The 26,443-nt window shown below is 41.3% G+C and overlaps 1 protein-coding gene across 1 annotated transcript; it reads right to left on the bottom strand.

Moving 5' to 3' along the window:
• Positions 1 to 17,429: 17,429 nt before the first annotated feature.
• Positions 17,430 to 25,058, bottom strand: aqp4 (aquaporin 4). Its single transcript, XM_031833596.1, has 5 exons — positions 24,998 to 25,058; positions 23,514 to 23,994; positions 22,857 to 23,021; positions 20,285 to 20,365; positions 17,430 to 18,395 (listed from the first exon to the last, which is right to left on the bottom strand). Coding segments are annotated over exons 1-5 (1,002 nt in total). The 5' UTR covers positions 25,000 to 25,058; the 3' UTR covers positions 17,430 to 18,122.
• Between the last annotated feature and the right edge of the window lie 1,385 nt (positions 25,059 to 26,443).

Below are 26,443 nucleotides of genomic sequence, written 5' to 3' on the forward strand. Positions count from 1 at the left end.
ATGGTGTTCTCCATGCGATGCTCCTTTTACAACTTATAAAGGCTATATGAGCTCTTATAAAGGCTCATAGGTTAGCTCTGTTGCCCTTCTGAAGGTACAGTTGAAGTCAGAATTTTACATTCACCTTAGGCAAATACTTTTAAACTCAGTTTTTCACAATTCCTGACATTTAATCCTTGTGAAAATTCCTTGTCTTAAGTCAGTTAGGATCAACACTTTATTTTAAGAATGTGAAATGTCAGAAAAATAGTAGAGAGAATGATTTATTTCAGCTTTTATTTCTTTCATCACATTCCCAGTGGGTCAGAAGTTTACATACACTAAATTAGTATTTGGTAGCATTGCCTTTAAATTGATTAACTTGGGTCAAATGCTTCGGGTAGCCTTCCACAAGCTTTACACAATAAGTTGGGTAAACTTTGGCCCATTCCTCCTGACAGAGCTGGTGTAACTGAGTCAGGTTTGTAGGCGTCCTTGCTCACACACGCTTTTCCAGTTCTACCCACACATTTTCTATAGGATTGAGGTCAGGACTTTGTGATAGCCACTCAAATACCTTGACTTTGTTGTCCTTAAGCCCTTTTGCCACAACTTGGAAGTTTGCTTGGCGTCATTGTCCATTTGGAAGACCCATTCGCGACCAAGCTTTAACTTCCTGACTGATGTCTTGAGATGTTGCTTCAATAAATCCACAACATTTTCCTTCCTTATGACGCCATCTATTTTGTGAAGTGCACCAGTCCCTCCTGCAGCAAAGCACCCCCACAACATGATGCTGCCACTCCTGTGCTTTACGGTTGGGATGGTGTTCTTTGGCTCCCCTTTCTCCTCCAAACATAATGATGGTCGTTATGGCCAAACAGTTCTATCAGACCAGAGGACATTTCTCCAAAAAGTACGATCTTTGTCCCCATGTGCAGTTGCAAACCGTAGTCTGGCTTTTTATGGCGGTTTTGGAGCAGTGGCTTCTTCCTTGCTGAGCGGCCTTTCAGGTTATGTCGATATAGCACTCGTTTTACTGTGGATATATATACTTTTGTACCTGTTTCCTCCAGCATCTTCATGAGGTCCTTTGCTGTTGTTCTGGGATTGATTTGCACTTTTCGCACTAAAGTACGTTCATCTCTAGGAGACAGAATGCGTCTCCTTCCTGAGTGGTATGACGGCTGCGTGGTCCCATGGTGTTTATACTTGCGTACTATTGTTTCTACAGGTTAACATGGTACTTTCAGGCATTTGGAAATTGGTTCCCAAGGATGAACCAGACTAGTGGAGGTCTCCAATTTCTTTTCTGAGGTCTTGGCTGATTTAATTTGATACATCCACAGGTACACCTCCAATTGACTCAAATGATGTCAATTAGCCAATCAAAAGCTTCTAAAGCCAGGACATAATTTCCTTGAATTTTCCAAGCTGTTTAAAGGCACAGTCAACTTAGTGTATGTAAACTTCTGACCCACTGGAATTGGGATACAGTGAATTAATGTCTGTAATCAATTGTTGGAAAAATGACTTGTGTCATTCACAAAGTAGATGTCCTAACCGACTTGGCAACACTATAGTTTGTTAACAAGAAATTTGTGGAGTGTTTGAAAAACAAGTTTTAATGACTCCAACCTAAGTGTATGTAAACTTCCGACTTCAACTGTACATACTTCTGATGCTGCTCTTGTGTAGGTTCATTGTTATGCTGCTACCTTAGGTTCATATGTCCTCCATACGCTGCTGCTATTACAGCTTATGAGGACAGTATGAGCTGTTCCTACTAAGGTTAATAGGTTAACTCTTTTACCCTTGTGAAGGTTCATAGACTTCTTATGCTGCCCGCGTAGGGTTCTTATAGACACTAAAAGTTTCCCTTACTGTCCCCTAACGAGATGGAGTAAAGAGTTGTTAACGACCCTCTTCACCAACTATACCCAGAGTAACAACACAGGAAGACCTGTGAGAAGCCAAGTGCTTAACAAAGCTGTTAGTTAAATTAAAGTATAATATGACAGTTAACAAATCTCAGACTATCTCTGCTGCTCCATGACAGTGCTGGATGTCGCGGGGGATTTGGTGTTATGTTGTAGAGGTGGCAGGGGAGTGTGTTAATGGCATTTATTACAATTGAAAAAGCAGCGTGATCCACTTCAATCCATCACAGTAGTGCAGAGAATAGAACAGAGCAATATAAACATATTTCCTGAGTGAGTGTGTTGTGATGGGATTGTGTCAAAATGTTATGTACAGTATGTGAGGAAATTAATATGAGCACACATTGAGGGCCTTTTCCCAACCCACATTAAGCCTGGTTCTGGACTGAAATCACTTTTAATGGACATTTTTCATGTAGAATGCTATTTTGTCCATGATTCATTTTAATCTGGGTCCATTGTGGGAAGGGGTCAGGTGATGGGGAGAAGAAACCAACAAGTAAACACTGCCCTACAGAAACAGTCGTTATGAGTCCTTCCTTCCTGAAACCTCTTTTCTCTCTGACTGTGTTCCAGCTCCCAGGCATGTCACCAGGAAGGACGGCTGAGACATTTGGAAAATAAGAAAAATAAGAAGAAATACCCACGTTTTAATTCTTGTTAGCAGCACCTCGTTTCGCAACTCCATACCCAATTAGCAATTAGCTAGCTCTTTAAGTTGAGACCTTTGCCGTGGTGTCTGATTCCAACCTGATTTGTATGCTGCTTGTGCAGTTGATGATAAGAAGAGGGCCCCGGAATATGGAGTTTTACATTTCATTTTATGATGATTTGCATGCCAGGAGAGCCTTCGGGGTTTGAGGAAATAACATGGCCGCTCTTCAAAAGAAGATCTATGCGCCGCGTGGCAGCAAAGTGTATAGGATTGCGCTTTTTTGTGTGCAGGCAGGTAATTTACTCCCTGACTAATCTGCAGAGATAGGGAGAAGCTGTAGAAGAAAAAGCACTTACACAAAGAACAAGGCTCTCTCTCGCTCTGAGGCTCCTTGTCAAAAACCTTGGGAAATTAACACCAAGGTGTGATAGCTAGACCTGCTCCCGTAGCCTGGGGCTGGCATGAAAGAGTAGAGAGATGTGTTAGTTTGTGGGGGTATGTTTGTGGGTGTGTAGAAGAGTGTGTGAGCATATCAATTTCTTTGGTGTGTGCGTGTGTGTGTGTGTGTGTGTGCACTCTCTTATAAACAAAAAGTCCTCACTCTACACCTGCCCTTTACACACTGCCCAAATAGAACGTGTTGTGTGTGTGAGCGTTGCAAAATTAATTTACACATACATGTTATTCAGTCACAGCACCCACACTGCTCGTGCGCGCCAACGAGCGTCTGCGTTAACAGGCACTAAAATAGAAGTTGCTTCTATTTGTGACGCCGAACGTGATGCAAGTCCTGCCTCTCCCATCTCCTCATTGGCTTTTAGAAGCATATACCCACGTGCCATCTCCTCATTGGATATATTGTAATACACCTTATTATGAAAGTTAGTTGCCAATCGCCATATAAAGTCCAAAGAAGAAAAAGCCTGGAAGTAGGAGAGATGACTAGACATGATTCGGTTGACCATTTTATGTGTGGATTAATTGTCAGAGTTGAGGAACTTGTGTATTTCAGGTAAAATAACAACTTAATGTTTATATCCCAGGACAAATTAGCTAGCAACAGCAAGCTAGCTAGCTAAATAGGGAAAATGAGCTAGCAACTGCAAGCTAGCCCGCTAAATAGGACAAATTAACTCGCTAAATTGCCATAAATGTTTAATGCTTTTCGACCTGTCCCCAAATTAATATTGGTTCAGAGTTTGTTTGATATTTCAACCTGCGTGTTGTGATCGCGATTGGTGTGGGGGGGACAACATCTATTTCCGCACAACGGCAGACTGACGCACACGTCTGGTTTGGGCATGGTATTACACTCATTATTGTCTAAAACAGCCAATCGTCCCAGTAGTAGTTTGTAACGAGAACACAGTCAGGAACAAACACTCTGTTTATCTGTCTGTCCCATAGGAGAGAACTGCAACACTGTACACATACACCAAATCAAACAACAGGTACACATACACACTAATTCGGAAACTATTTGCACACATACAAAGCCTATTATAGCAATACTTGTCACAACAAAGAATGAAGGGGAAACTTTGAAGACTAGATTACACAGCCAGTAGGACACGTCCCTTACATACCCAACACAATTAAGCAATAAGCTGCGAGGCGGTGCGGTATATGGCCAATATACCACGGCTAAGGGCTGTATCCAGACACTCCACATTGCGTCGTGGCTAAGAACAGCCCTTAACCGTGGTATATTGGCCATATACCACAAACCCCCAAGTTGCCTTATTGCTATTATAAACTGTTTACAAACATAATAGAGCAGTAAAAATAAATGTTTTGTCATACCAGTGGTATACGGTTTGATATACCACCTTCAGCCAATCAGCATTCAGGGCTCGACCCACCAAGTTTATAATGAACATTAATACACAAAATACCTATACAACTGCATAATCATTATTAGTGAAAGACTTTACAACAGTATAATATCCACATGTGAAGTAAGCCTTACCTACTCTCTATCAAATATACTTTCTGATCATATATTTGGTATTCTATCCTTCTGAAACATGCCATTATCCTGAAGAGGTCTAAACAGCTGGAGTACAGAATGTGCATCTATAAGCATATTTCTCTCCCTGCCAGCCGGTGTAAATAGCAAGCTGTCACTTCAGCTTTAATGAGTTCCAGGATCCATTATTAATGACATGCCAAACAACTGGATGGCTCAGGGGTGACTGCATATCCTATACGGTACACATTGTCTGCTCCACTACCTCTACACACAGGCACACAAATGTACATGCACGCACACATGCACGAGTGCAAGGAACCACACATACACACACGTACACCACAAACACCTACACACACACACACCAGGGTTGGCTTTGATTATTTGAAGGCAATAATTTCAGGAAGTTAAAGTTAAAGTAAAATTACAATTCAATAATTGAACATTAATTTGGGCATTTATTTTCAATGACTTCTCAATAAATGGAAAAGTTAAAGTTATTTATTTCCAAAAACATAATTTCAGATTTTTAAAAATTGAAATCACTCCCTGAATTGACACACACACACACACACACACACACACACACACACACACACACACACACACACACACACACACACACACACACACACACACACACACACACACACACACACACACACACACACACACACACACACACACACACAATATGAAACAAAGTATGATGAGATGCTAACTGGAACAATACAACTGCAGTATAACAACAAAATAATGTCATTATTCTATTGCCATATTTAACTTTACATTTGAATAAAGTGTCGTGCCATGATAAGGCATTCCCACATGGGACACACCAGGGAGCTGTCATTTCAGCATAAAATTGACCCGGACAGCAACCCTAGACAAGCCATCAGCACCCTCTACATGTGCAGGACCATGGACAGCGACACATAACAAGGCTACAGAGCTTAGAATTTCCTCACCACAAGTGATGAATAATTTTGGCAGCAAATTGTAGTGCTTGTCCACTACCCTAGCACATGTGTAAAACACCGCTGCTCGCCTAACCAACTCCACAACCTGTACGAGGAAATGAAAAACTAACACAGTCTCAGACAGTTCTTACCTGAAACATCCAACATCAATCCTTGGCTTCCTGATCTGAATCCAGGCGATATGCTGCTTCCCCGGCGCGCCAGAGAGAAAAGGCTAGCGAGGGAGGGAAGACAACCACATACAGTGAACAGGCGCTCCGAGGCTCCGCTAGACCCTCAGGCAAAGATTAGAAAACAAATGTAGGCTATTCCTCCAATCCCTGTACACACACACAAGAGAGACAACAACTTCTATCAAATCAATATTACTGGCTTCCATTTATAGCTTTCATAATAATCAACCCTATACAATAATAGTTAAATTACAGTGCATCCGGGAAGTATTCAGACCCCTTCCCTTTTCCACATTTTATTGAGTTTCAGCCTAATTCCTAATTTTTCCCTCATCAATCTACACACAATACCCCATAATGACAAAAGGAAAACATGCTTTTTACCAATTTTTTCAAATGTATTAAAAATAAAAAACAGAAATACCTTATTTACATAAGTATTCAGAACCATTGCTATGAAGCTCGAAATTGAGCTCAGGTGCATCCTGTTTCCATTGATCATCCTTCAGATGTTTCTACAACTTGATAGGAGTCCACCAGTGGTAAATTCAATTGACTGGGCATGATTTGGAAAGGCAGACACCTGTCTATATAATGTCCCTGAGTTGATAGTGCATGTCAGCGCAAAAAACCAAGCCATGAGGTCAAAGGAATTATTCGTAGAGCTCCGAGACAGGATTGTGTCGAGGCACAGATCTGGGGAAGGGTACCAAAACATTTCTGCAGCATTGAAGGTCCCCAAGAACACAGTGGCCTCCATCATTCTTAAATGGAAGAAGTTTGGAACCACCAATAATCTTCCTAGAGCTGGCCGCCTGGCCAAACTGAGCAATCAGGGGAGAAGGGCCTTAGTCAGGGAGTTGACCAAGAACCCGATGGTCACTCTGACAGAGCTGAGGAGTTACTCTGTGGAGATGGGATAACTATCTCTGCAGCACTCCACCAATCAGTCCTTTATGGTAGAGTGGCCAGACGGAAGCCACTCCTCAGTAAAAGGCACATGACAGCCCGCTTGGTGTTTGCCAAAAGTACTCTCAGACCATGAGAAACAAGATTCTCTGATCTGATGAAACAAAGATTGAACTCTTTGGCCTGAATGCCAAGCATCGCATCTGGAGGAAACCAGGCACCATCCCTACAGTAAAACAAGGTACTGGCAGCATCATGCTCTGTGGATGTTTTTCAGCAGCAGGGACTGGGAGACTAGTCAGGTTCGAGGGAAAGATGAACGGAGCAAAGTACAGAGAGATCCTTGATGAAAACCTGCTCCATATTGCTCAGGAACAGACTGGGGTCGAAGGTTCACCTTCCAACAGGACAACAACCCTAACCACACAGCCAAAACAATGCAGAAGTGAATTCGGGACAAGTCTCCGAATTTCCTTGAGTGGCCCAGTCAGAGCCCGGAGATTAACCCGATCGAACATCTCTGGAGAGACCTGAAAATAGCTGTGCAGCGACGCTCCCCATCCAACTTGACAGAGCTTGAGAGGACCGGCAGAGAGGAATGGGAGAAACTCCCCAAATACAGGTGTGTCAATATTGTAGCATCATGCCCAAGAAGGCTACCAAAGGTGCTTCAACAAAGTACTGAGTAAATGGTCTGAATACTTAAGTAAATGGGATATTTCAGTATTTTTTTTATTTTAAATTTGAAATAATGCATAAAAACCTGTTTTTGTTTCGTCATTTTGGGGTATTGTGTCTAGATGAATGAAGAAAAACATCCATTTAATCAGTTTTAGAATAAAGCTGTAACGTAACAACATCTGGAAAAAGTCAAGGGGTTTGTTTGGATAGGTTCCTCACCATAGAGTCCTGTCTCTTTCGCTCTCCTGCCTTTTAGCTTGCCTCCAGTGCACTCCATGTCGCGGGAGAGACTAGGAATGAAAAGGATCTCGGCCTTGATGTTAATCGTGCTGTGTGGTTTTGACGGAGACCCTCAGCAGGTGGGTTTCTTCTAATGGATGGAGAGCTACTGCTGACGGTGGTTATGTAAACTGTAGCTTGTGTCAACCGCAAGTATTTATCCAAAGCGTTTGATACGAGCAAATGTGTAGGCCTACTGCACATTGGAGAAAAGAGACCTCTTGGACACTATTTGACCAATCAACAGTGTGCATCTCAATCAAGAGGAAGAGATAGGAGTCAGACTGTGTTGACTATTCAGGAAGGAATGGATTAAGTATGTATCAACATCTCTAATTTCATTATTGTGTATGCTGACCTGTATCTATGGAGAAGAGATGATGCTGACCTGACTCATGTTTGCCCTTTGGGCACCTGCACTGTAAAACCCCAATGTTTGCACATTATGCTGGCTCAAAACTTTTGAGGAAAACCTTTGCCCATGATATACAGTTTACTTAAAGTGATTTTGTAGTTATTACTCAAACCCATAGAGTAACTGTGACCCTGTAGGGCACATGTGTCAAACTCATTCCATGGAGGGCTTAGTCTCTGCGGGTTTTCACTCCTCCCTTGTACTTAATTAATCAATTAAGGTCACTAATTTGTAAATAACGCTTCTTATTTGGTTGTCTAGGTCTTAATTGAAAGGACAAACCAAAAACCTGCAGACACTAGGCCCTCCATGGAATAAGTTTGTGTCACCACTGCTGTAGGGGGTCCATATTTGAGTTGCATCAGCTTGAAAATGTTGAGTAACGCCTTCAGTAAGCCACGCCTCCAATATAATTTCCCAGTGTGCTTTGCCTTTTCGATTGAATTGTAGAGTTACCACTCATGACTGTGTTTGTAAATGATATAGATATGGTTGCTGAATTTATTCATTTTCAGTCCTTTGGCCATCACCAAGTGAGTTCCTTGGTAAATATTATCATTATAAATAAACTCTTTATGTCAATACATTACATCTCGTAAGGCCTTGTTCTGAGGACTAGCTTAATTCTAATACAGTGGCCTGAAACTCATGGTTTACAGGCCACATCAAGCTTACAAGTAGAGTCACTAAATCCTGCCAACTTTCCCAAAATTCTGATTGTAGCATTACCTGGAATCTTCCAACTGGGGTTTCTGGAAAACCTGTGAACTCTACCAGAATTTTTCAACCCTACCTGCAAGTAACAGTATGCTGGCTTGCAAAGTGATGTGTAATTACTATTGGAATCCATCCAGAGTTAGAATATCCAGTTGGCATCCTCTCCTGGTCCTTTTGGAGGTTGCCTTGTTCACTCTAGTGTTCACTCTTCTGCGTCCCTACAGGTTACCATGCCGACGATGTACCGCAGGTGGTCCACTTGCTGTTTTTTCCCACCCAGAAGGATATGGTCCCTATTGACCAAATGGATAGTGTTGACTTTGTGATACCATAGCAGCCTTGTGGTGATGTGTTGAATATTGTGCCACAGACAGTCAGGGAGACAGATGGCATGTGGGCAGAGCCACCCTTCAGGCATGTCTCCTTTGATTGGTCTCCTGTGATATCCACCATGGTGGTTAATATTAAACACCAGTCAGTCAGTCAGACATCTTTTAATATTTAAATTGTATACTTCCTCAGTGGAATTACAATGGCTGCACATGGCTGTTTGTGTGCGTGTGCGTGTGTGTGTGCTCAGTGTTTTGTTTTGCCTGTAACTAAGTGAGTTTTAATCTCACATTTTTTTGTAATCATCCATCCTCCTGCCGTCTTTCATTCTCCTTCAGTCTTGTCATCCGGTGCCTTCCATTCACTGTACAGGGAGGCTGTATGATTTCAGATACAACAACTCCCAACATCTCCATTGCCAGCAAAATAATAAGGTATTGACATAGCCCTTTCTGTGTGTCTCTGTCTCTAGTCCTCGTGGCATTTATGTGCAAATACAGTATGTCTGTGTCTTGGTTCTCTGGTCATTTAACTTTTAATGAGAATGTGTTTTTTCTCCCTCCAATTCATGTAAACAGAGCAATTATATAAACACATTTAATAAATAGAAATTGCCGCATGATAGAACACAGCTCTGTGAGGAGAGAGGGGCTTCACTGTACCAACAGCACAGTTTACTAAGCACTTTCCTGGGAATGGCCTACTGTACACACACACACACACACACACACACACACACACACACACACACACACACACGACATGCTCTAACCCCTTATAGAAAAAACACATTACTTTCACATGTGATCACATATGAGTTAGGTGGGGGCAAAATACAGGTGGGCTCATGATAAGGTCTAATAAATATGTACATTAATCATGTAACAATTAACTCATAAGTAACTTGGGGCACCATGGAAAAAGGTTGTTTTAAGAGTTAACGTTTCCTGAATTAACTCAAGAATATATCTGAATATATCGTTATCATACCAGTCATCCATTAATAATTTCCTCATATCAGTCTCATTCTGAACGTCACTGACCTCGTAAATCACACAAACCCTAGCCGAAAAATGATGATCCAGCGATACACAAATTGTCTTCATCATTTGGGGGGCTATCTGTTTGCCCTGTGCCAAGCTGATCTGGGTCCTATGATCCTCACCCAAGAGAGAGAGTCATGACAATGGTTATGCTGATGCAAGTTGAGCACCTTCTTCAACACTGTCTGTTCTGCAAACTTCGTAAAAGCAAGTGTCATTAATGAGCTGCTCTGTAAAAAGGTTATGGTGCATTTTCCAGTCGTTTAAGTGGCAACAAGTTGTCAGTAAATTATTGTGAGACTCACAATAACACACACCAGTAACCTACTGTGCCTTAACTGACTCTTCTGTTGATAAACATTACTTGCTAATTGGCAGCATACTGTAGCAGTGGCAGCCTCTCAGAATATTACAGGTGTGGCTTATTGGAGGCGCCTTGCAATTAGCTCTTTTTGGTCTCCCATGAGAGGTAATGTCATCCCAAATAATTAGCTCTGTTGAATTCTGTACTGAGACAATAAGCTTGAAAATGGTCAGTTTACCAGCCTTGTGAATACCTGGCATAAGTGCACGTGATACAGGTCATTGTAATGCTAACTTTCCTGTCATACCATCAGGTCAGTGAGTGTGGCACAGAAGCTACACTAAGTTCCTTTGATATGTACAGTAACTGACATGCAGCTAGTTGTCAGTGACTTATTGAAAGTTTAAAATTAACTTTATGAAACAGTTGTCATTAAACTGCTGGAAAATGCACAGTAATTTATTCACAGTGCAGCTCTTGATTGCCACAAGATCTTACAAAGATCGCAGAACTCACAGTGTCAAAAAAGGTGCTCAACCTTCATCAACATAATGATAAACCACTTCAACTCGTACACTATTTCTATTGACAGTTGGCACAAATATAACATGAGCCCGAGCCAGCACATTGCCACCACCTAAATTTAAAAGTGTGTTAATGAGTGTACCTTATATTGAATACATTGTGTACAAAAATGTACCATTATGCTAGATTATCCACACATGTCCCCTAAAAGGTATTGACCAGTACCATGTGAATTCCTATGTGTATCTCTGAATGTGCCTTTTGTGTACATTTGGCCTTTTTTAAAACCAGGGAACAACATTGTACCGTAACCATACTCTTATTTTTGAGTGTGTGGATACAGTGGGGCAAAAAAGTATTTAGTCAGCCACCAATTGTGCAAGTTCTCCCACTTAAAAAGATGAGAGGCCTGTAATTGTCATCATAGGTACACTTCAACTATGACAGACAAAATGAGAGAAAAAAATCCCGAAAATCACATTGTAGGATTTTTAATGAATTTATTTGCAAATTATGGTGGAAAATAAGTATTTGGTCACCTACAAACAAGCAAGATTTCTGGCTCTCACAGACCTGTAACTTCTTCTTTAAGAGGCTCCTCTGTCCTCCACTCGTTACCTGTATTAATAGCACCTGTTTGAACTTGTTATCAGTATAAAAGACACCTGTCCTCAACCTCAAACATTCACACTCCAAACTCCACTATGGCCAAGACCAAAGAGCTATCAAAGGACACCAGAAACAAAATTGTAGACCTGCACCAGGCTGGGAAGACTGAATCTGCAATAGGTAAGCAGCTTGGTTTGAAGAAATCAACTGTGGGAGCAATTATTAGGAAATGGAAGACATACAAGACCACTGATAATCTCCCTCGATCTGGGGCTCCACGCAAGATCTCACCCCGTGGGGTCAAAATGATCACAAGAACGGTGAGCAAAAATCCCAGAACCACACGGGGGGACCTAGTGAATGACCTGCAGAGAGCTGGGACCAAAGTAACAAAGCCTACCATCAGTAACACACTACGCCGCCAGGGACTCAAATCCTGCAGTGCCAGACGTGTCCCCCTGCTTAAGCCAGTACATGTCCAGGCCCATCTGAAGTTTGCTTTAGAGCATTTGGATGATCCAGAAGAAGATTGGGAGAATGTCATATGGTCAGATGAAACCAAAATATAACTTTTTGGGAAAAACTCAACTCGTCGTGTTTGGAGGACAAAGAATGCTGAGTTGCATCCAAAGAACACCATACCTACTGTGAAGCATGGGGGTGGAAACATCATGCTTTGGGGCTGTTTTTCTGCAAAGGGTCCAGGACGACTGATCCGTGTAAAGGAAGAATGAATGGGGCCATGTATCGTGAGATTTTGAGTGAAAACCTCCTTCCATCAGCAAGGGCATTGAAGATTAAACGTGGCTGGGTCTTTCAGCATGACAATGATCCCAAACAAACCGCCCGGGCAACGAAGGAGTGGCTTCGTAAGAAGCATTTCAAGGTCCTGGAGTGGCCTAGCCAGTCTCCAGATCTCAACCCCATAGAAAATCTTTGGAGGGAGTTGAAAGTCCGTTTTGCCCAGCAACAGCCCCAAAACATCACTGCTCTAGAGGAGATCTGCATGGAGGAATGGGCCAAAATACCAGCAACAGTGTGTGAAAACCTTGTGAAGACTTACAGAAAACGTTTGACCTCTGTCATTGCCAACAAAGGGTATATAACAAAGTATTGAGATAAACTTTTGTTATTGACCAAATACTTATTTTCCATTTTGCAAATAAATTCATAAAAAATCCTACAATGTGATTTTCTGGATTTTTTTTCTCATTTTGTCTGTCATAGTTGAAGTGTACCTATGACGTAAATTACAGGCCTCTCTCATCTTTTTAAGTGGGAGAACTTGCACAATTGGTGGCTGACTAAATATTTTTTTGCCCCACTGTATTTGTTTTTGGTAAGGATCTGGTGGCAGTGCTGAGACCTTAATGAAATGGTGGTTTTAAAGTTAGCGGTACACAGTTCAGCATAAGTATAAGCCACCTGTGGTTTGAACTCACAACCTCTGGATTGGAGTTGCATTAATCTTTCTGCTGCGCCACACATTCTAGTGTTCTTACACACATTCATTACCTATAATACATCTCTGCATTCAGCGAAAGAGAGCCATCTCCACTGTTATTTTCATCACCAGTTAATCTGACTATTCTCTTATTATTGATTTAATTGACTTAGTTCAGCAATTTGAGGGTTTTCTGTATAGTTGTCGAATGTTGGTGAGGCATATATTATTCTGTTTTAATGTTACTCCTGAATCACTATGATATGAGTATATTTTTTAACAAAGCTGAGATTCACTGTGTAAGTGCAAAAATACAGGTGGAATGAGTTATTAGCACAGGTGTGGTGGTGTAGCAGAAAGATTGTAATACTGTGAACCAAGATATTGTGAGTTCAAAAGTCCTGGATGATTAATTATTTTTGAGGTCAGTTCCGTTTCGGTTTGATTATAAAAACGTTACTTTTTTTTCCAATTTAGTTTTCAATTATTATATATATATATTTTACATGAAATCAAATCAAATTGTATTTGTCACAGACGCCGAATACAAAAACCTTACCGTGAAATACTTACTTACAAGCCCTTATTAACCAACAATGCAGTTTTAAGAAAACAGAGTTAAGAAAATATTGACTAAATAAGCCTAAAGTAAAAAAGCAACACAACAAAATAAAATACACTATTCATTATGCAGATTGAATGCTATAACAACACAGAATAAAACCATGAAAAAAAGTCCCATGATGGTAGTGACTGCCCATTACTGCTTATCAGTCATGAACCATAATTTATTCACATGACTTTGCTTTAATAAAATACTTAAGTTGTGTATATTACATTTGTTTTATTTGATTACTATTATTTAATTCAAAGTCATCATCTCATCTATATAGAGCTACTTCCTATGCTGCCTGACAAAATCCCTATTTTATTAGTTGTTCAAAGTAAATAAGGTATACTTTTATGACTGCTGAATATCAACTATCAATCAATATTTTCAGGTAGAGATACCTCACGACTGCTCTCTATCCCTCCAGAGATCATGCATTCTTGTCTCTCGTCTCTCTCTCCGTGTCTGCCCCACACTAACCTGAGGTCGCATATAAGAAACACACAGACCGTACAAGTAGGTGTGTAATGGATTATGGTCATTGTTGTTCATTTCAATGTTTTCTGCGCTGAACTTTGTAGCTTATTGTTGGAAACTAAATCTCCCTACTACATCGCACAGTTCTGGCTTGATCTGCTTTATCTCTAGAGAAAATGTTCAACGTGTGCATTGAGTTCACAAAAAATAAAATAATAATAAACGGAATTCAAGTAAATTAACCAAAGTCGCTCAATTAGTTGTCACACAAAAATCCACACATTTTGGTTAATGGCTCAGCACTTCAAATCCCATGTGCTTTTCTACATCCTATGCGCTCACAAACGAACATCACGCACATACTGTACGTACATGCTTGCGCTTTCCCAAAAACTAAAACTTCCCACTCAAGCCTTCCTGAGGTCGTTAGTGCCCACTGCTGTTAGACAGCGGTAAGTACACCAGTTTAACTTTGGGGAAAGCGGAATGCAAGTCATTTGTACAACTGAATGCATTCAACTGAAAAGTGTCTTCTGCATTTAACCCAACCCCTCTGAATCAGAGAGCTGCGGGGGGCTGCCGTAATTGACATCCACGTCTTCGGCGCCCGGGGAACCGTGGGTTAACTGCCTTGCTCAGGGGCAGAACAATAGATTTTTACATTCTCAGCTCCGGGGTTTAATCCAGAAACCTTTTGGTTACTGGCCCAACGTTTTAACCATTTCTAGCCTCAAACATGCAGGGGATTTGTTTTGGAAAACATTGTGTCCCATTGTGCTGGGATATGGAAAAAAATTATGAATCATGTTGCTAAATCAGCCAATCAATTAATCAATCAATTTATCAACCAATCCATCGGTTTAACTTTATTAGTTATGATGTACCTCAGTATACTGCAGCACAGCTCAGGGGAGAGACAATTGATATTCAATTCAAGAGATATGTCCAACATATTAACAGTAGAAAAACAACATGAAACAGCTACATTATCTGTTTTTTATACAATCACTCTATAGATTATAGGATTTACCTTAAACAAAGGAAGATCAGTCTGTGAGTGTATGTAAGTGTGTGTGTCTGTGATTAAGGGCTTGAATTTTTTCATATCGCTGAAGCTATAGCGTGATTGCAATTTAAAGGTAATTTCCGATCCAGCTCAGATATGCAGTCTCCACTAACGTGGGAAAATTTCCTTTAAATTCCTATGCCCTGTAGCGCAGCTCTTTGCGCCACGGATTGAATCGAGCCCAAAATATGAGAGGGATAGGAGGGGACGACATATTAACAAAAGCAAAAATCGTAAAGAAGGGGTACAGTAAAAGAGTAAAAGTGAATACAGTAAAAGTAGAATAAATCTGTTCAACCCACCTCCAGTAATCTTTATTCATGAACATTGTTTATCCCTGCCACATCTTATACACGCATGTAAGCAGTGTGAATTGGCTAGCTAGTTAGCGGTGCGCGCTAGTGGCATTTCAATCGATGACATCACTTGCTCTGAGACCTTGAAGTAGTTGTTCCCCTTGCTCTGCAAGGACTGTGGCTTTTGTGGAGTGATACAGTTAAGGTCGGAGGTTTACATAAACCTTAGCCAAATACATTTAAACTCAGTTTTTCACAATTACTGACATTTAATCCAAGTAAAAATATTTTTAAAATATCAATATGAACTTTATCAAACAAAACATACATGTATTATGTAACATAAAGTCCTATGAGTGTCATCTGATGAAGATCATCAAAGGTTAGTAAATCAATTTATCTCTATTTGTGCTTTTTGTGACTCCTCTCTTTGGCTGGAAAAATGGCAGAATTTTTCTGTGAGTTGGTGGTGACCTAACAATCGTTTGTGGTGATTTCGATGTAAAGCCTATTTGAAATCGGACACTGTGGTGGGATTAACAACAATATTACCTTTAAAACGCTATAAAATACATGTATGTTTGAGGAATTTTAATTATGAGATTTCTGTTGTTTTGAATTTGGCGCCCTGCACTTTCACTGGCTGTTGTCATATCGATCCCGTTAACGGGACTGCAGCCCTAAGAAGTGTTTAAGAATGTGAAATGTCAGAATAATAGTAGAGAGAATGATTTATTTCAGAGTTTATTTCTTTCATCACATTCCCAGTGGGTAAGAAGTTTACATACACTCAATTAGTATTTGGTAGCATTACCTTTAAATTGTTTAACTTGGGTCAAATGTTTCGGGTAGCATTCCACAAGCTTCCCACAATAAGTTGGGTGAATTTTGGCCCATTCCTTACGGCAGAGCTGGTGTAACTGAGTCAGGTTTGTAGGGTTCCTTACTCACACAAGCTTTTTCAGTTCTACCCACAAATTATCTATAGGAGTGAGGTCAGGGCTTTGTGATGGCCATTCCAATACCTTGACTTTATTGTCCTTAGGCCATTTTGCCACAACTTTAGAAGTATGCTTGGGGTCATTGTCCATTTGGAAGACCCATTTGCGACCAAGCTTTAACTTCATGACTGATGTCTTGAGATGTTGTTTCAATATATCCACGTCATTTTCCATCCTCATGATGCCATCTATTTTGTGAAGTGCACCAGTCCCTCCTGCAGCAAAGCACCCCCACAGCATGATGCTGCCACCGTGTTTCACGGTTGGGGTGGTGTTCTTCGGCTTACAAGCCTCTCCCTTTTTCCTCCAAACATAAAGATGGTCATTATTGCCAAACAGTTTTATTTTTGTTTCATCAGACCAGAGGACATTTCTCCAAAAAGTACAATCTTTGTCCCCAAGGTTATGTCGACATAGGACTCATTTTACTGTGGATGAAGATACTTTTGTACCTCTTTCCTCCAGCATCTTCACAAGGTCCTTTGCTGTTGTTCTGTGATTGATTTGCACTTTTTGCACCAAAGTACGTTCATCTCTAGGAGACAGAGCGCGTCTCGTTCCTGAGCGATATGACGGCTGTGTGGTCCCATGGTGTTTATACTTCCCTACTATTGCTTGTACGTGGTACCTTCAGGCTTTTGGAAATTGCTCCCAAGGATGAACCAGTTTTCTGGAGGTCTACAATCTTTTTTCCGAGGTCTTGGCTGATTTATTTTGATTTTCCCATGATGTCAAGCAAAGAGGCACTGAGTTTGAAGGTAGGCCTTGAAATAACATCCACAGTTACACCTCCAATTGACTCAAATTATGTCAATTACCCTATCAGAAGCTTCTAAAGCCATGACAACATTTTCTGGAATTTTCCAAGCTGTTTAAAGGCACATTCAACTCAGTGAATGTAAACTTCTGACCCACTGAAATTGGGATACAGTGAATTATAAGTTAAATAATCTGACTGTAAACAATTATTGGAAAATGACTTGTGTCATGCACAAAGTAGATGTCATAACCGACTTGGCAAAACTATAGTTTGTTAACAAGAAATTAGTGGAGTGGTTGAAAAACGAGTTCTAACGGCTCCATCCAAAGTGTATGTAAACTTCTGACTTCAACTGTAGATCGTGATGTTTCTAAGGTGACTGTCATCAATGTGTTCAGAGAGTCCCTGGTTCAAGCCCAGGTTGGGGTGAGGCGAGGGATGAAAGCAACACTGTTACATACATATAAACTCATAAATTAGTAAATCAATATCTTTTAGCTATTAGAGAAACATCTCATATCGATCATTCAGGCCATAAAGGATAAGAAGAGAAAGAGAGAAGCACCCAGTTGAAAGGGTGGAGATTTGAACACGTACACTGAGAATGGAGGACCGCTGCTGTATGTTATCTAGGGGTTGGTCTGTGTTTGTGTCTATATTGCAAGTGTCTACATACAAAGTATGCTGTATGTGTTAAGTCTGTCTATATCTCTACAGAAGGCAAGTCTATTGTTGTGTCTATAGTCAGTCTACAGTCTTTGACTGTCAGTTTGCGTAGCAAGTCAGTCTCCATAAGAGGTCAAGTCAGTCATAAGAGAAAGTCTTTAGGTTGGTCAGCATTAGAGATGTCAGTCCAGCAGAGATCAGTCTCTATAAGAGGTCAGTCTCTTTGAGGGGAGGGTATGGGTTAAGGGACTGTACAGTGGTCTGGTCTTCTCTCCCAGTGCACCTCACTAGTCATACAGAGGAGAGCACCTCCCCTGACGTCTCCCTCTCCCTCTCCTTCTGTTCAGCTCTCTCCACATCCATCACGGTGAAGGGGTGTTCTTTGGCCAGTTGGTCACGGTCTACCCTTAAGCTGCTCTGGACCTCTCGATATTTGGTGGAGGTGAAGGCAGTCTTGGAAAGGACCTCAGTATAACGTCTCTTCAGCTCAGGGTCGGGACAGAACAAGTACTCATACAGAGTTGCGGCTGTCACACCGCCCAGCACTGGGCCTACCCAGTACACCTGAGATGAGAGAGGGAGAACTATTAGTATACTGTATTTACCCGTGTGGGTATGTATGTGTCGGTGTTGTGTGTCTATGGGGGCATCAGTATGAGAGCATAGCAGTGTGTTTGATGTATATGATGTACAGTATATCACAAAAGTGAGTACACCCCTCACATTTTTGTAAATATTTGAGTATATCTTTTCATGTGACAACACTGAAGAAATGACACTTTGCTACAATGTAAAGTAGTGAGTGTACAGCTTGTATAACAGTGTAAATTTGCTGTCCCCTCAAAATTACTCAACACACAGCATTAATGTCTAAACCGCTGGCAGCAAAAGTGAGTACACCCCTAAGTGGAAATGTCCAAATTGGGCCCAATTGGCCATTTTCCCTCCCCGGTGTCATGTGACTCGTTAGTGTTACAAGGTCTCAGGTGTGAATGGGGAGCAGGTGTGTTAAATTTGGTGTCATCGCTCTCACACTCCCTCATACTGACTGGTCACTGGAAGTTCAACATGGCACCTCATGGCAAAGAACTCTCTGAGGATCTGAAAAAAATAATTGTTGCTCTACACAAAGATGGCCTGGGCTATAAGAAGATTGCCAAGACCCTGAAACTGAGCTGTAGTACGGTGGCCAAGACCATACAGCGGTTTAACTGGACAGGTTCCACTCAGAACAGGCCTCGCCATGGTCGACCAAAGAAGTTGAGTGCACGTGCTCAGCGTCATATCCAGAGGTTGTCTTTGGGAAATAGACGTATGAGTGCTGCCAGCATTGCTGCAGAGGTTGAAGGGGTGGGGGGTCAGCCTGTCAGTGCTCAGACCATACGCCGTACACTGCATCAAATTGGTCTGCATGGCTGTCGTCCCAGAAGGAAGCCTCTTCTAAAGATGATGCACAAGAAAGCCCGCAAACAGTTTGCTGAAGACAAGCAGACTAAGGACATGGATTACTTGAACCATGTCCTGTGGTCTGATGAGACCAAGATAAACTTATTTGGTTCAGATGGTGTCAAGCGTGTGTGACGGCAACCAGGTGAGGAGTACAAAGACAAGTATGTCTTGCCTACAGTCAAGCATGGTGGTGGGAGTGTCATGGTCTGGGGCTGCATGAGTGCTGCCGGCACTGGGGAGCTACAGTTCATTGAGGGAACCATGAATGCCAACATGTACTGTGACATACTGAAGCAGAGCATGATCCCCTCCCTTCGGAGACTGGGCCGCAGGGCAGTATTCCAACATGATAACGACCCCAAACACACCTCCAAGACGACCACTACCTTGCTAAAGAAGCTAAGGGTAAAGGTGATGGACTGGCCAAGCCTGTCTCCAGACATAAACCCTATGTGTGGGGCATCCTTTAACGGAAGGTGGAGGAGTGCAAGGTCTCTAACATCTACCAGCTCCGTGATGTCGTCATGGAGGAGTGAAAGAGGACTCCAGTGGCAACCTGTGAAGCTCTGGTGAACTCCATGCCCAAGAGGGTTAAGGCAGTGCTGGAAAATGATGGTGGCCACCCAAAATATTGACACTTTGGGCTCAATTGTACATTTTCACTTAGGGGTGTACTCACTTTTGTTGCCAGTGGTTTAGACATTAATGGCTGTGTGTTGAGTTATTTTGAGGGGACAGCAAATTTACACTGTTATACAAGCTGTACACTCACTACTTTACATTGTAGCAAAGTGCCATTTCTTCAGTGTTGTCACATGAAAAGATATACTCAAATATTTACAAAATTGTGAGGGGTGTACTCACTTTGTGATATACTATATATGAGTTAAGTTCTGAGACAGGATGTTTTTGGTTTTGTTTGAGTGACTGCACGTGGTTGTATATTATTGTGTGTAGTTTGTATATGGTTGTATGTGCATTGTGTATCATTTGTTCTCTCTCACCCAGTGGTTCTCCCAGCTCCAGGTGACCATGGCAGGTCCAAATGATCGAGCAGGGTTCATACTGGCACCAGTGAAGGGGATCTAAACAGAAGAGTATAGAGATATTACACAAATACACTAATTGAGACATTCCAACCCGAGGACTTGTGTAGTGTAGTTTCCCTGGTTAATTTGGCCCCATGTAGCAACATGGCCAGTTTGGCAACCCATCATGGATATAGGATGACCAGACTCCTACACTGGCTATGGCTAGGGTTGCAATGGAACATTCAGTAATTTTGGTAATCTATGGCAATCTATGGTAACTTTCAGAATTTATACTTGAACAACTTGTGTTATTCAAAATGTTTTCATATATACAGTAGTATTCCGGTTTTATATCTGTGTCCATATTGTCCATGAGTTTCTAGTGGATGGATAGACCATATGGTTCAAGAGGAAATCGCCATAGCAGGGCTCTAAAGTGCGACGAAATATTTTGATGTGCGACCAGAAGTTTTATTTTGGGAGCACTGGGACAATGAAAAAATAACCAAGATAATAATTATTGTAATCATCAGGCTACCCTGTACCGTTGTTTCCGAGTAATTTTGTAGCTAGAATCAAATACTTTCTGTGACACACATCAGAATCAAATACTTTCTATAGAACACACTTCAGGCAACCGAAATTAATAATTCATGTATGTGTGTTATATTAAACAGAGGAGGGAGTAAAATGTTGGCAAGCAATACACATTTCAGAACAACTATGGCTGAATTATTATCCTTAAACTTTCAAAAATGCTAGCCGAAAAAGAGATTACGAATTTTAGCAAAGAGATGTATTTATAGACTAATACAAAATCAGTTGCGGATTTAGTTACGGGCAACATGGCCAGCCGTGCGGCCGGGGACGGGCGCTGAAGGGGGGGTTCGCCCAGGGCGCCACATCTACTTGAAACAAATAGCCAAACCGAAAACTGCAGACAAAAATGCTTTCTGCTACTAAGATCAGTGAAATGTAGGCTAAACTGACAACAGAGTGAAGAGCAGAAATCTCAACTAGCAAGCAAGTCACAGCAATGAAGAACGTGAAGGGGAAGGGATAATTCTGTCAGGGGGAGATTTTCGGCACAGCACCGGAGCAACATTTCTATCTTCCTATCGCAAGGATCACATTTTACGTTCAAAAACCATGTCCCGGTCTGTTCTAAAACTACTCGCGCGTCGACGTTGTAAACCATTTGTTTATACTTTCTTCAGTCATGTTACCTCATTGGCTAGCTAGCTCACAACCTGGTAACTTTAACCAATATATCTCAACATTGGGGGGCACAGAAAGAAAGGAAAAGGAGATTTAAAAAAAGGGGGTCGTCACTAGTTACCACAACCACAGAGTCATAATTATACCTAAACCCTGCCTATTTCTACTATTTCTCTTCTTAAGATCCGGTGTTAAATTTAACCATCAATGTAACCCTAACCTTAACCACACTGCTAACCGTATACCTAACCCTAGCCTTAAATTAAGACCAAAAAGCGTTTGTTTTCATGCATTTTCAAAATAAAGCTATTTTTAATTTGTGGCTGTGGTAACTAGTGACAACAATATAGAAACCTAATATTCCACAAATGACTTTGTAATTTCAATAAACATTTTTAGCTTTTAAAATTTACAGTGTTACATATTCGTTTCTATGACACAACATGTGCTTCAAAAATAGCTAGAAACTCATATAGGACTCCACATCTAGTTTCCTACAACTCATCCGAACATCCCTGGATCTGCACTTCATCTCTCCCTGTTACAATAAATATATTGGTTCATTCATTCCTGTTTTCTGGTCTGAGTCTGCTCTTGGGTTCCCCTGTGCTGCTCCGCCTAACACCCACACCCTGCAAAAAAATAAAAATAACTCCCTTGCCGTTTGTGAACTAACACTCACACTTGACTTTTTCCTACTAGCACTGCCTTTGCTGATAACTAATAGCTGAGTAATTTTAAGTCACTCAGGATAAGAGTGTCTGCTAAATTACAATAAATGTAATTTAAAATGTAGCCTAATGAGAAAACACTCTAACTACTGTCTGTTTTTGGTGCCAAAACATTTACTACAAAGACAAATTAACATTGTAAAATATATATAGCGTGTAATAACATATTTCAAACTGAAACACTCATGAATGGTATTCATTAAGTTGATGTTTTATATTTATGATTTACAGCTTTGTCATTACATGTTTTAATCATACTTGATTATTTTGTATATATTACATAATACGTAATAAGGCCACACAGAGGGCCAGAGAATCTGAAGTAGCTACCCAAAAATGGCCACTAGATGTCATGCGATAAAATTCTCCTAATCCTTGAAAACTACCAAAATTCTGATAGTTTACAGGTAAACTTGAAATGTTATCAGTAATATACCCTCACTTTGCAACCCTAGCTATGGCTGAAAGCAGGTTAGGGTTGAGGGCAGGGCTAGAGTTAGGTTTAGGGGTAGGTGTAGGGGTAGTGTTAGGGTTAGTGTTCCTTGTTGACTGATGAAGTGTTGCTAACTATTTTGGCTACCTGAGGTACTACTCACAGCAAACAGGTGTCCAATGCAGACAGAGACGCCGATGGCCAGGGCAGCCGAGCCCTTCAGGTCGCTGCGTTTGGAGTCACAGGTGGCGAACACGGTGAAGACGAGCTCAAAGGTGATGAAGAATTCTATCACCAGAGCGTGACCCACGGAGATACTGGTGTTCACCTGGGGAGAGTCACATGACCTTGGTTAGCCAACAGGAGAGGATGTAATCCCCGTACAGAAGACATGAGGACAAGGTCCCAAATGGCACCCTATTTCCTAAACTTTCCATGGAAAGGGTTCTACATGGAACGAAAAAGGGTTCAAGGATTCCCACTGGGCACACACTAGTTAAATCAACGTTGTTTCCAGATAATTTCAATGAAGCTACATTGAACCAACGTGAAATAGACGTTGAATTGACGTCTGTGCCAACTGGATTAGTTTATGGGGCCAGCCAAATAACATATTTAAGCTCTAGATATAGCACCTTTTTTCAAAGTGCGTAGTTTCTCTTCAATGATGATGAAAACAGCTAATATACCCTATAATAAGTCAACAGAATTCGCTGTCAGACAAAAGACTCTGCACACTCAACTTATATTCATTCTACACTTAAGACAACTATTTCAGTGACATTTAAAGTCCAGAGTTAGTCTCCCCCCTCCTCCTTACTGATGTGACGCCCAACTCGCCCCTGACGGAGCCTGGAGTAACCCCGTAGAGCACAGCCGCCCCCACCACGGCCCCCAGACACTGGGCCAGCAGGTAAAACACAGCCTTTGCCAGGCTGAGTCTACGGGTCACCACCATGGCAGTGGTCACCGCAGGGTTAATATGGGCACCGCTGATGTGTCCGAAGCACTGGACCAGGGTGGCGATACTGAGTCCGAAGCAAAGGGAGATGAGGACCAGGTCAGGGTGGGGTGGATGCTCCTCCTCAACCGCCCAGTTGATGGTGGAACCCAGGCTGAGGAGCACGAAGATCATCATGGCCAGGAACTCCGCCCCGACGCAACGCCAAAACTCCTGCGTCCAGATCCCCTTGAAGGCAGCCATGATCCTGTCACTAGCACAACAAGCAGGCCAGGAAGGAAAAGAGATGGATAGGCACTGTTCGGCACGGAAAGGAATCACACACCGGGACCAACACGTCCTGCAGAGAGGGAGAGAGGAAAGAGGATGAGGTAGATAATGAAGAAGTGGAGTGAGGGAGATAATGAGAGAGTGAGGGAGATAATGAGAGAGAGAGAGAGAGAGAGAGAGAGAGAGAGAGAGAGAGAGAGGAACAAAAACAGTGTGAGAAAGGAGACAAGGAGAAATCAGGTGCCCTCCTGCTTCACTCACGTGGAGTTTAAAAATATCCATCAACATCCCCTCACTGCTGATATAGGCTACACTGCTCAGTTTGGATAGGGAACAGACAGATCATCGCTGTCCATCATGAAGTCTTTCGAGTTCCTCTGCCATTCTAGCTCTAATTTGCGTGTAATTCCTATGGAAATGTGTTCCATTTGAGTGGCTCGCTCTGCGCACTCAACATTCCGGGAAGCACAAGATGGGAGAGAAGCAAGGGGGCAGAAGAGAGATGATGGGACAACAGAGATGATAAACAACCCCCACACCGAATGAGAATGAGAGGTGCAGACCAAAGCCTACCAAAATGGGCAGGACAGAGAACACAACAGAAAAAACAACTAAATAATACAATGCCATTTTCGTTATAAAAATAACCAAGGTTATATATTAGGCTGCAAAAGGGACACATTCTTTTATATTAATGTATGTGGTGAGAATAACTAATAATGCAGGTAGGCTGAAAATAAATCCATATCACCAAGGAATAAATAGGTTACCCTATCAAACAAACTTAACGGAAAATCTATCAATAAACCAATAGTATAGGGCATGAAAGACTAACTTACCGGCAACTTTCACTCCTTACATTTTCTGAAATATTAACGCGGGTATAATCTCCACTCAAATGTAAGCCTATTTGTGATGGCATATTACCCACGAACTATAACCTAAGCTACATATAAAAACAAGTACATCTAAAACTTCAACATTCCAAAGCACATGCACCTGCCACAGACACAAGTCGGAGACATAACTATTGTAATCAAAACCTGCCCTTGTACTCCATTGTAACTACTTACATGGGAATGGCGTGTCTGGAGCTGTGGAGAAGTGCGTGTGAGTGAGTTTGGAAGTTTGGAAGCGACCTTGAAGGCAGTGGTGGAAAAAGTACCCAATTGTCACACTTGAGAAGAAAAGTAAATATATCTTAATAGAAAATGATTCAATTGAAAGGGAAAGAGTACAATTCTACTTGAGTAAAAGTCTAAAAATATTTGGTTTTAAATATACTTAAGTATCACAAGTAAATGTAATTGCACAAATATACTTAAGTATCAAAAGAAAAAAGTAAAAGTCTAAATAATTTCAAATTCCTTATATTAATCAAATCAGATGTCACAAATTGTGTTTATTGTATTTACTGTTAGCCAGGGGCACACTCCAACACTCAGACATCATTTACAATGAAGCATTTGTGTTTAGTGAGTCAGCCAGATCAGAGGGAGTAGGGATGACCAGGGATGTTCTCTTGATAAGTGCGAATTTGGCAATTGACCTGTCCTGTTGAGCATTCCAAATGTAACACATATTTTTGGGTGTCTGAGAAAATGTATGGATTAAAAAGTATATTATTTGGTTTTGTAATGTAGCGGAGTAAAAGTAAAAGTTACTAAAAATATATAAATAAAAAAGTAAAGTACAGATACCCACAAAAACTACTTAAATAGTATTTTTACTTAAGTATGTTACACCACTGCTTTAAGGATATTAATAAAGGTCTAACCACACATTTCCAACCCAGTCATCCCTCGAGGTAGCCCTTGGTCATGACTCTGTTCCATTACATTACACACGAAGGCATCTTCTATACGGGGGAGTTATGTTACGAGCCCAGACGCTAAGTCTGAACAACCCCGTAGAGTCGATTGATGCACTTATACATCATAAGGTAAATTCATTTTAATATTGCATAGCTCCCTGTGTGTTTACGCTAGAGACTTGCCGTTTCTTGTTGTGGCTGCAGCTCAATGCCCTCTTTCCGCTGATATAACGTTTGCTCTTATTCCATATCATGGGGCTTATTAAAGCGTTTTCTACACGAGAGCATCCGGACAAGACAATTATAATGAAACTGTCTGTAAGTTGTTCTGCGCTACAATGCACACAAGCTCCGAAGGTAACCTAGTACCAGGCTGTAACATTTGCTAAAAGTGCATAGGGGGTCAAATGTGTCATAAATAAGGTGACCAGACATGGGTCTAAACATATATATTTCTCCTGTTTTCTTATATCTCTCAGATATAGGACAGACAACCTCTTGGGGCTAGGGGGCAGAATTTTCACTTTTGGATAAATAGCGTGCCCAATTTCAACTTCCTGCTACTCATGCCAAGAATATAAGATATGCACATTATTCATAAATTTGGATAGGAAACACTCTGAAGTTTCTAAAACTGTTTGAATCATGACTGTGAGTATAACATAACTTATGTAGCAGGCAAAACTCAGAGGACTAACTGTTCAGA

Source organism: Oncorhynchus kisutch, linkage group LG10 (assembly GCF_002021735.2).
Source record: "Oncorhynchus kisutch isolate 150728-3 linkage group LG10, Okis_V2, whole genome shotgun sequence".
Lineage (NCBI taxonomy): Eukaryota > Metazoa > Chordata > Actinopteri > Salmoniformes > Salmonidae > Oncorhynchus > Oncorhynchus kisutch.

What these genes read in the sequence shown, in the direction of transcription:
- aqp4 (XM_031833596.1), bottom strand. An exon ending in GCGAGTTGGGCGTCACATCA is followed by an intron (nt 23,022 to 23,513) that starts GTAAGGAGGAGG and finishes GACTCTCCCCAG; the next exon opens with GTGAACACCAGTATCTCCGT. An exon ending in GGAGCTGGGAGAACCACTGG is followed by an intron (nt 18,396 to 20,284) that starts GTGAGAGAGAAC and finishes CTCTCATCTCAG; the next exon opens with GTGTACTGGGTAGGCCCAGT.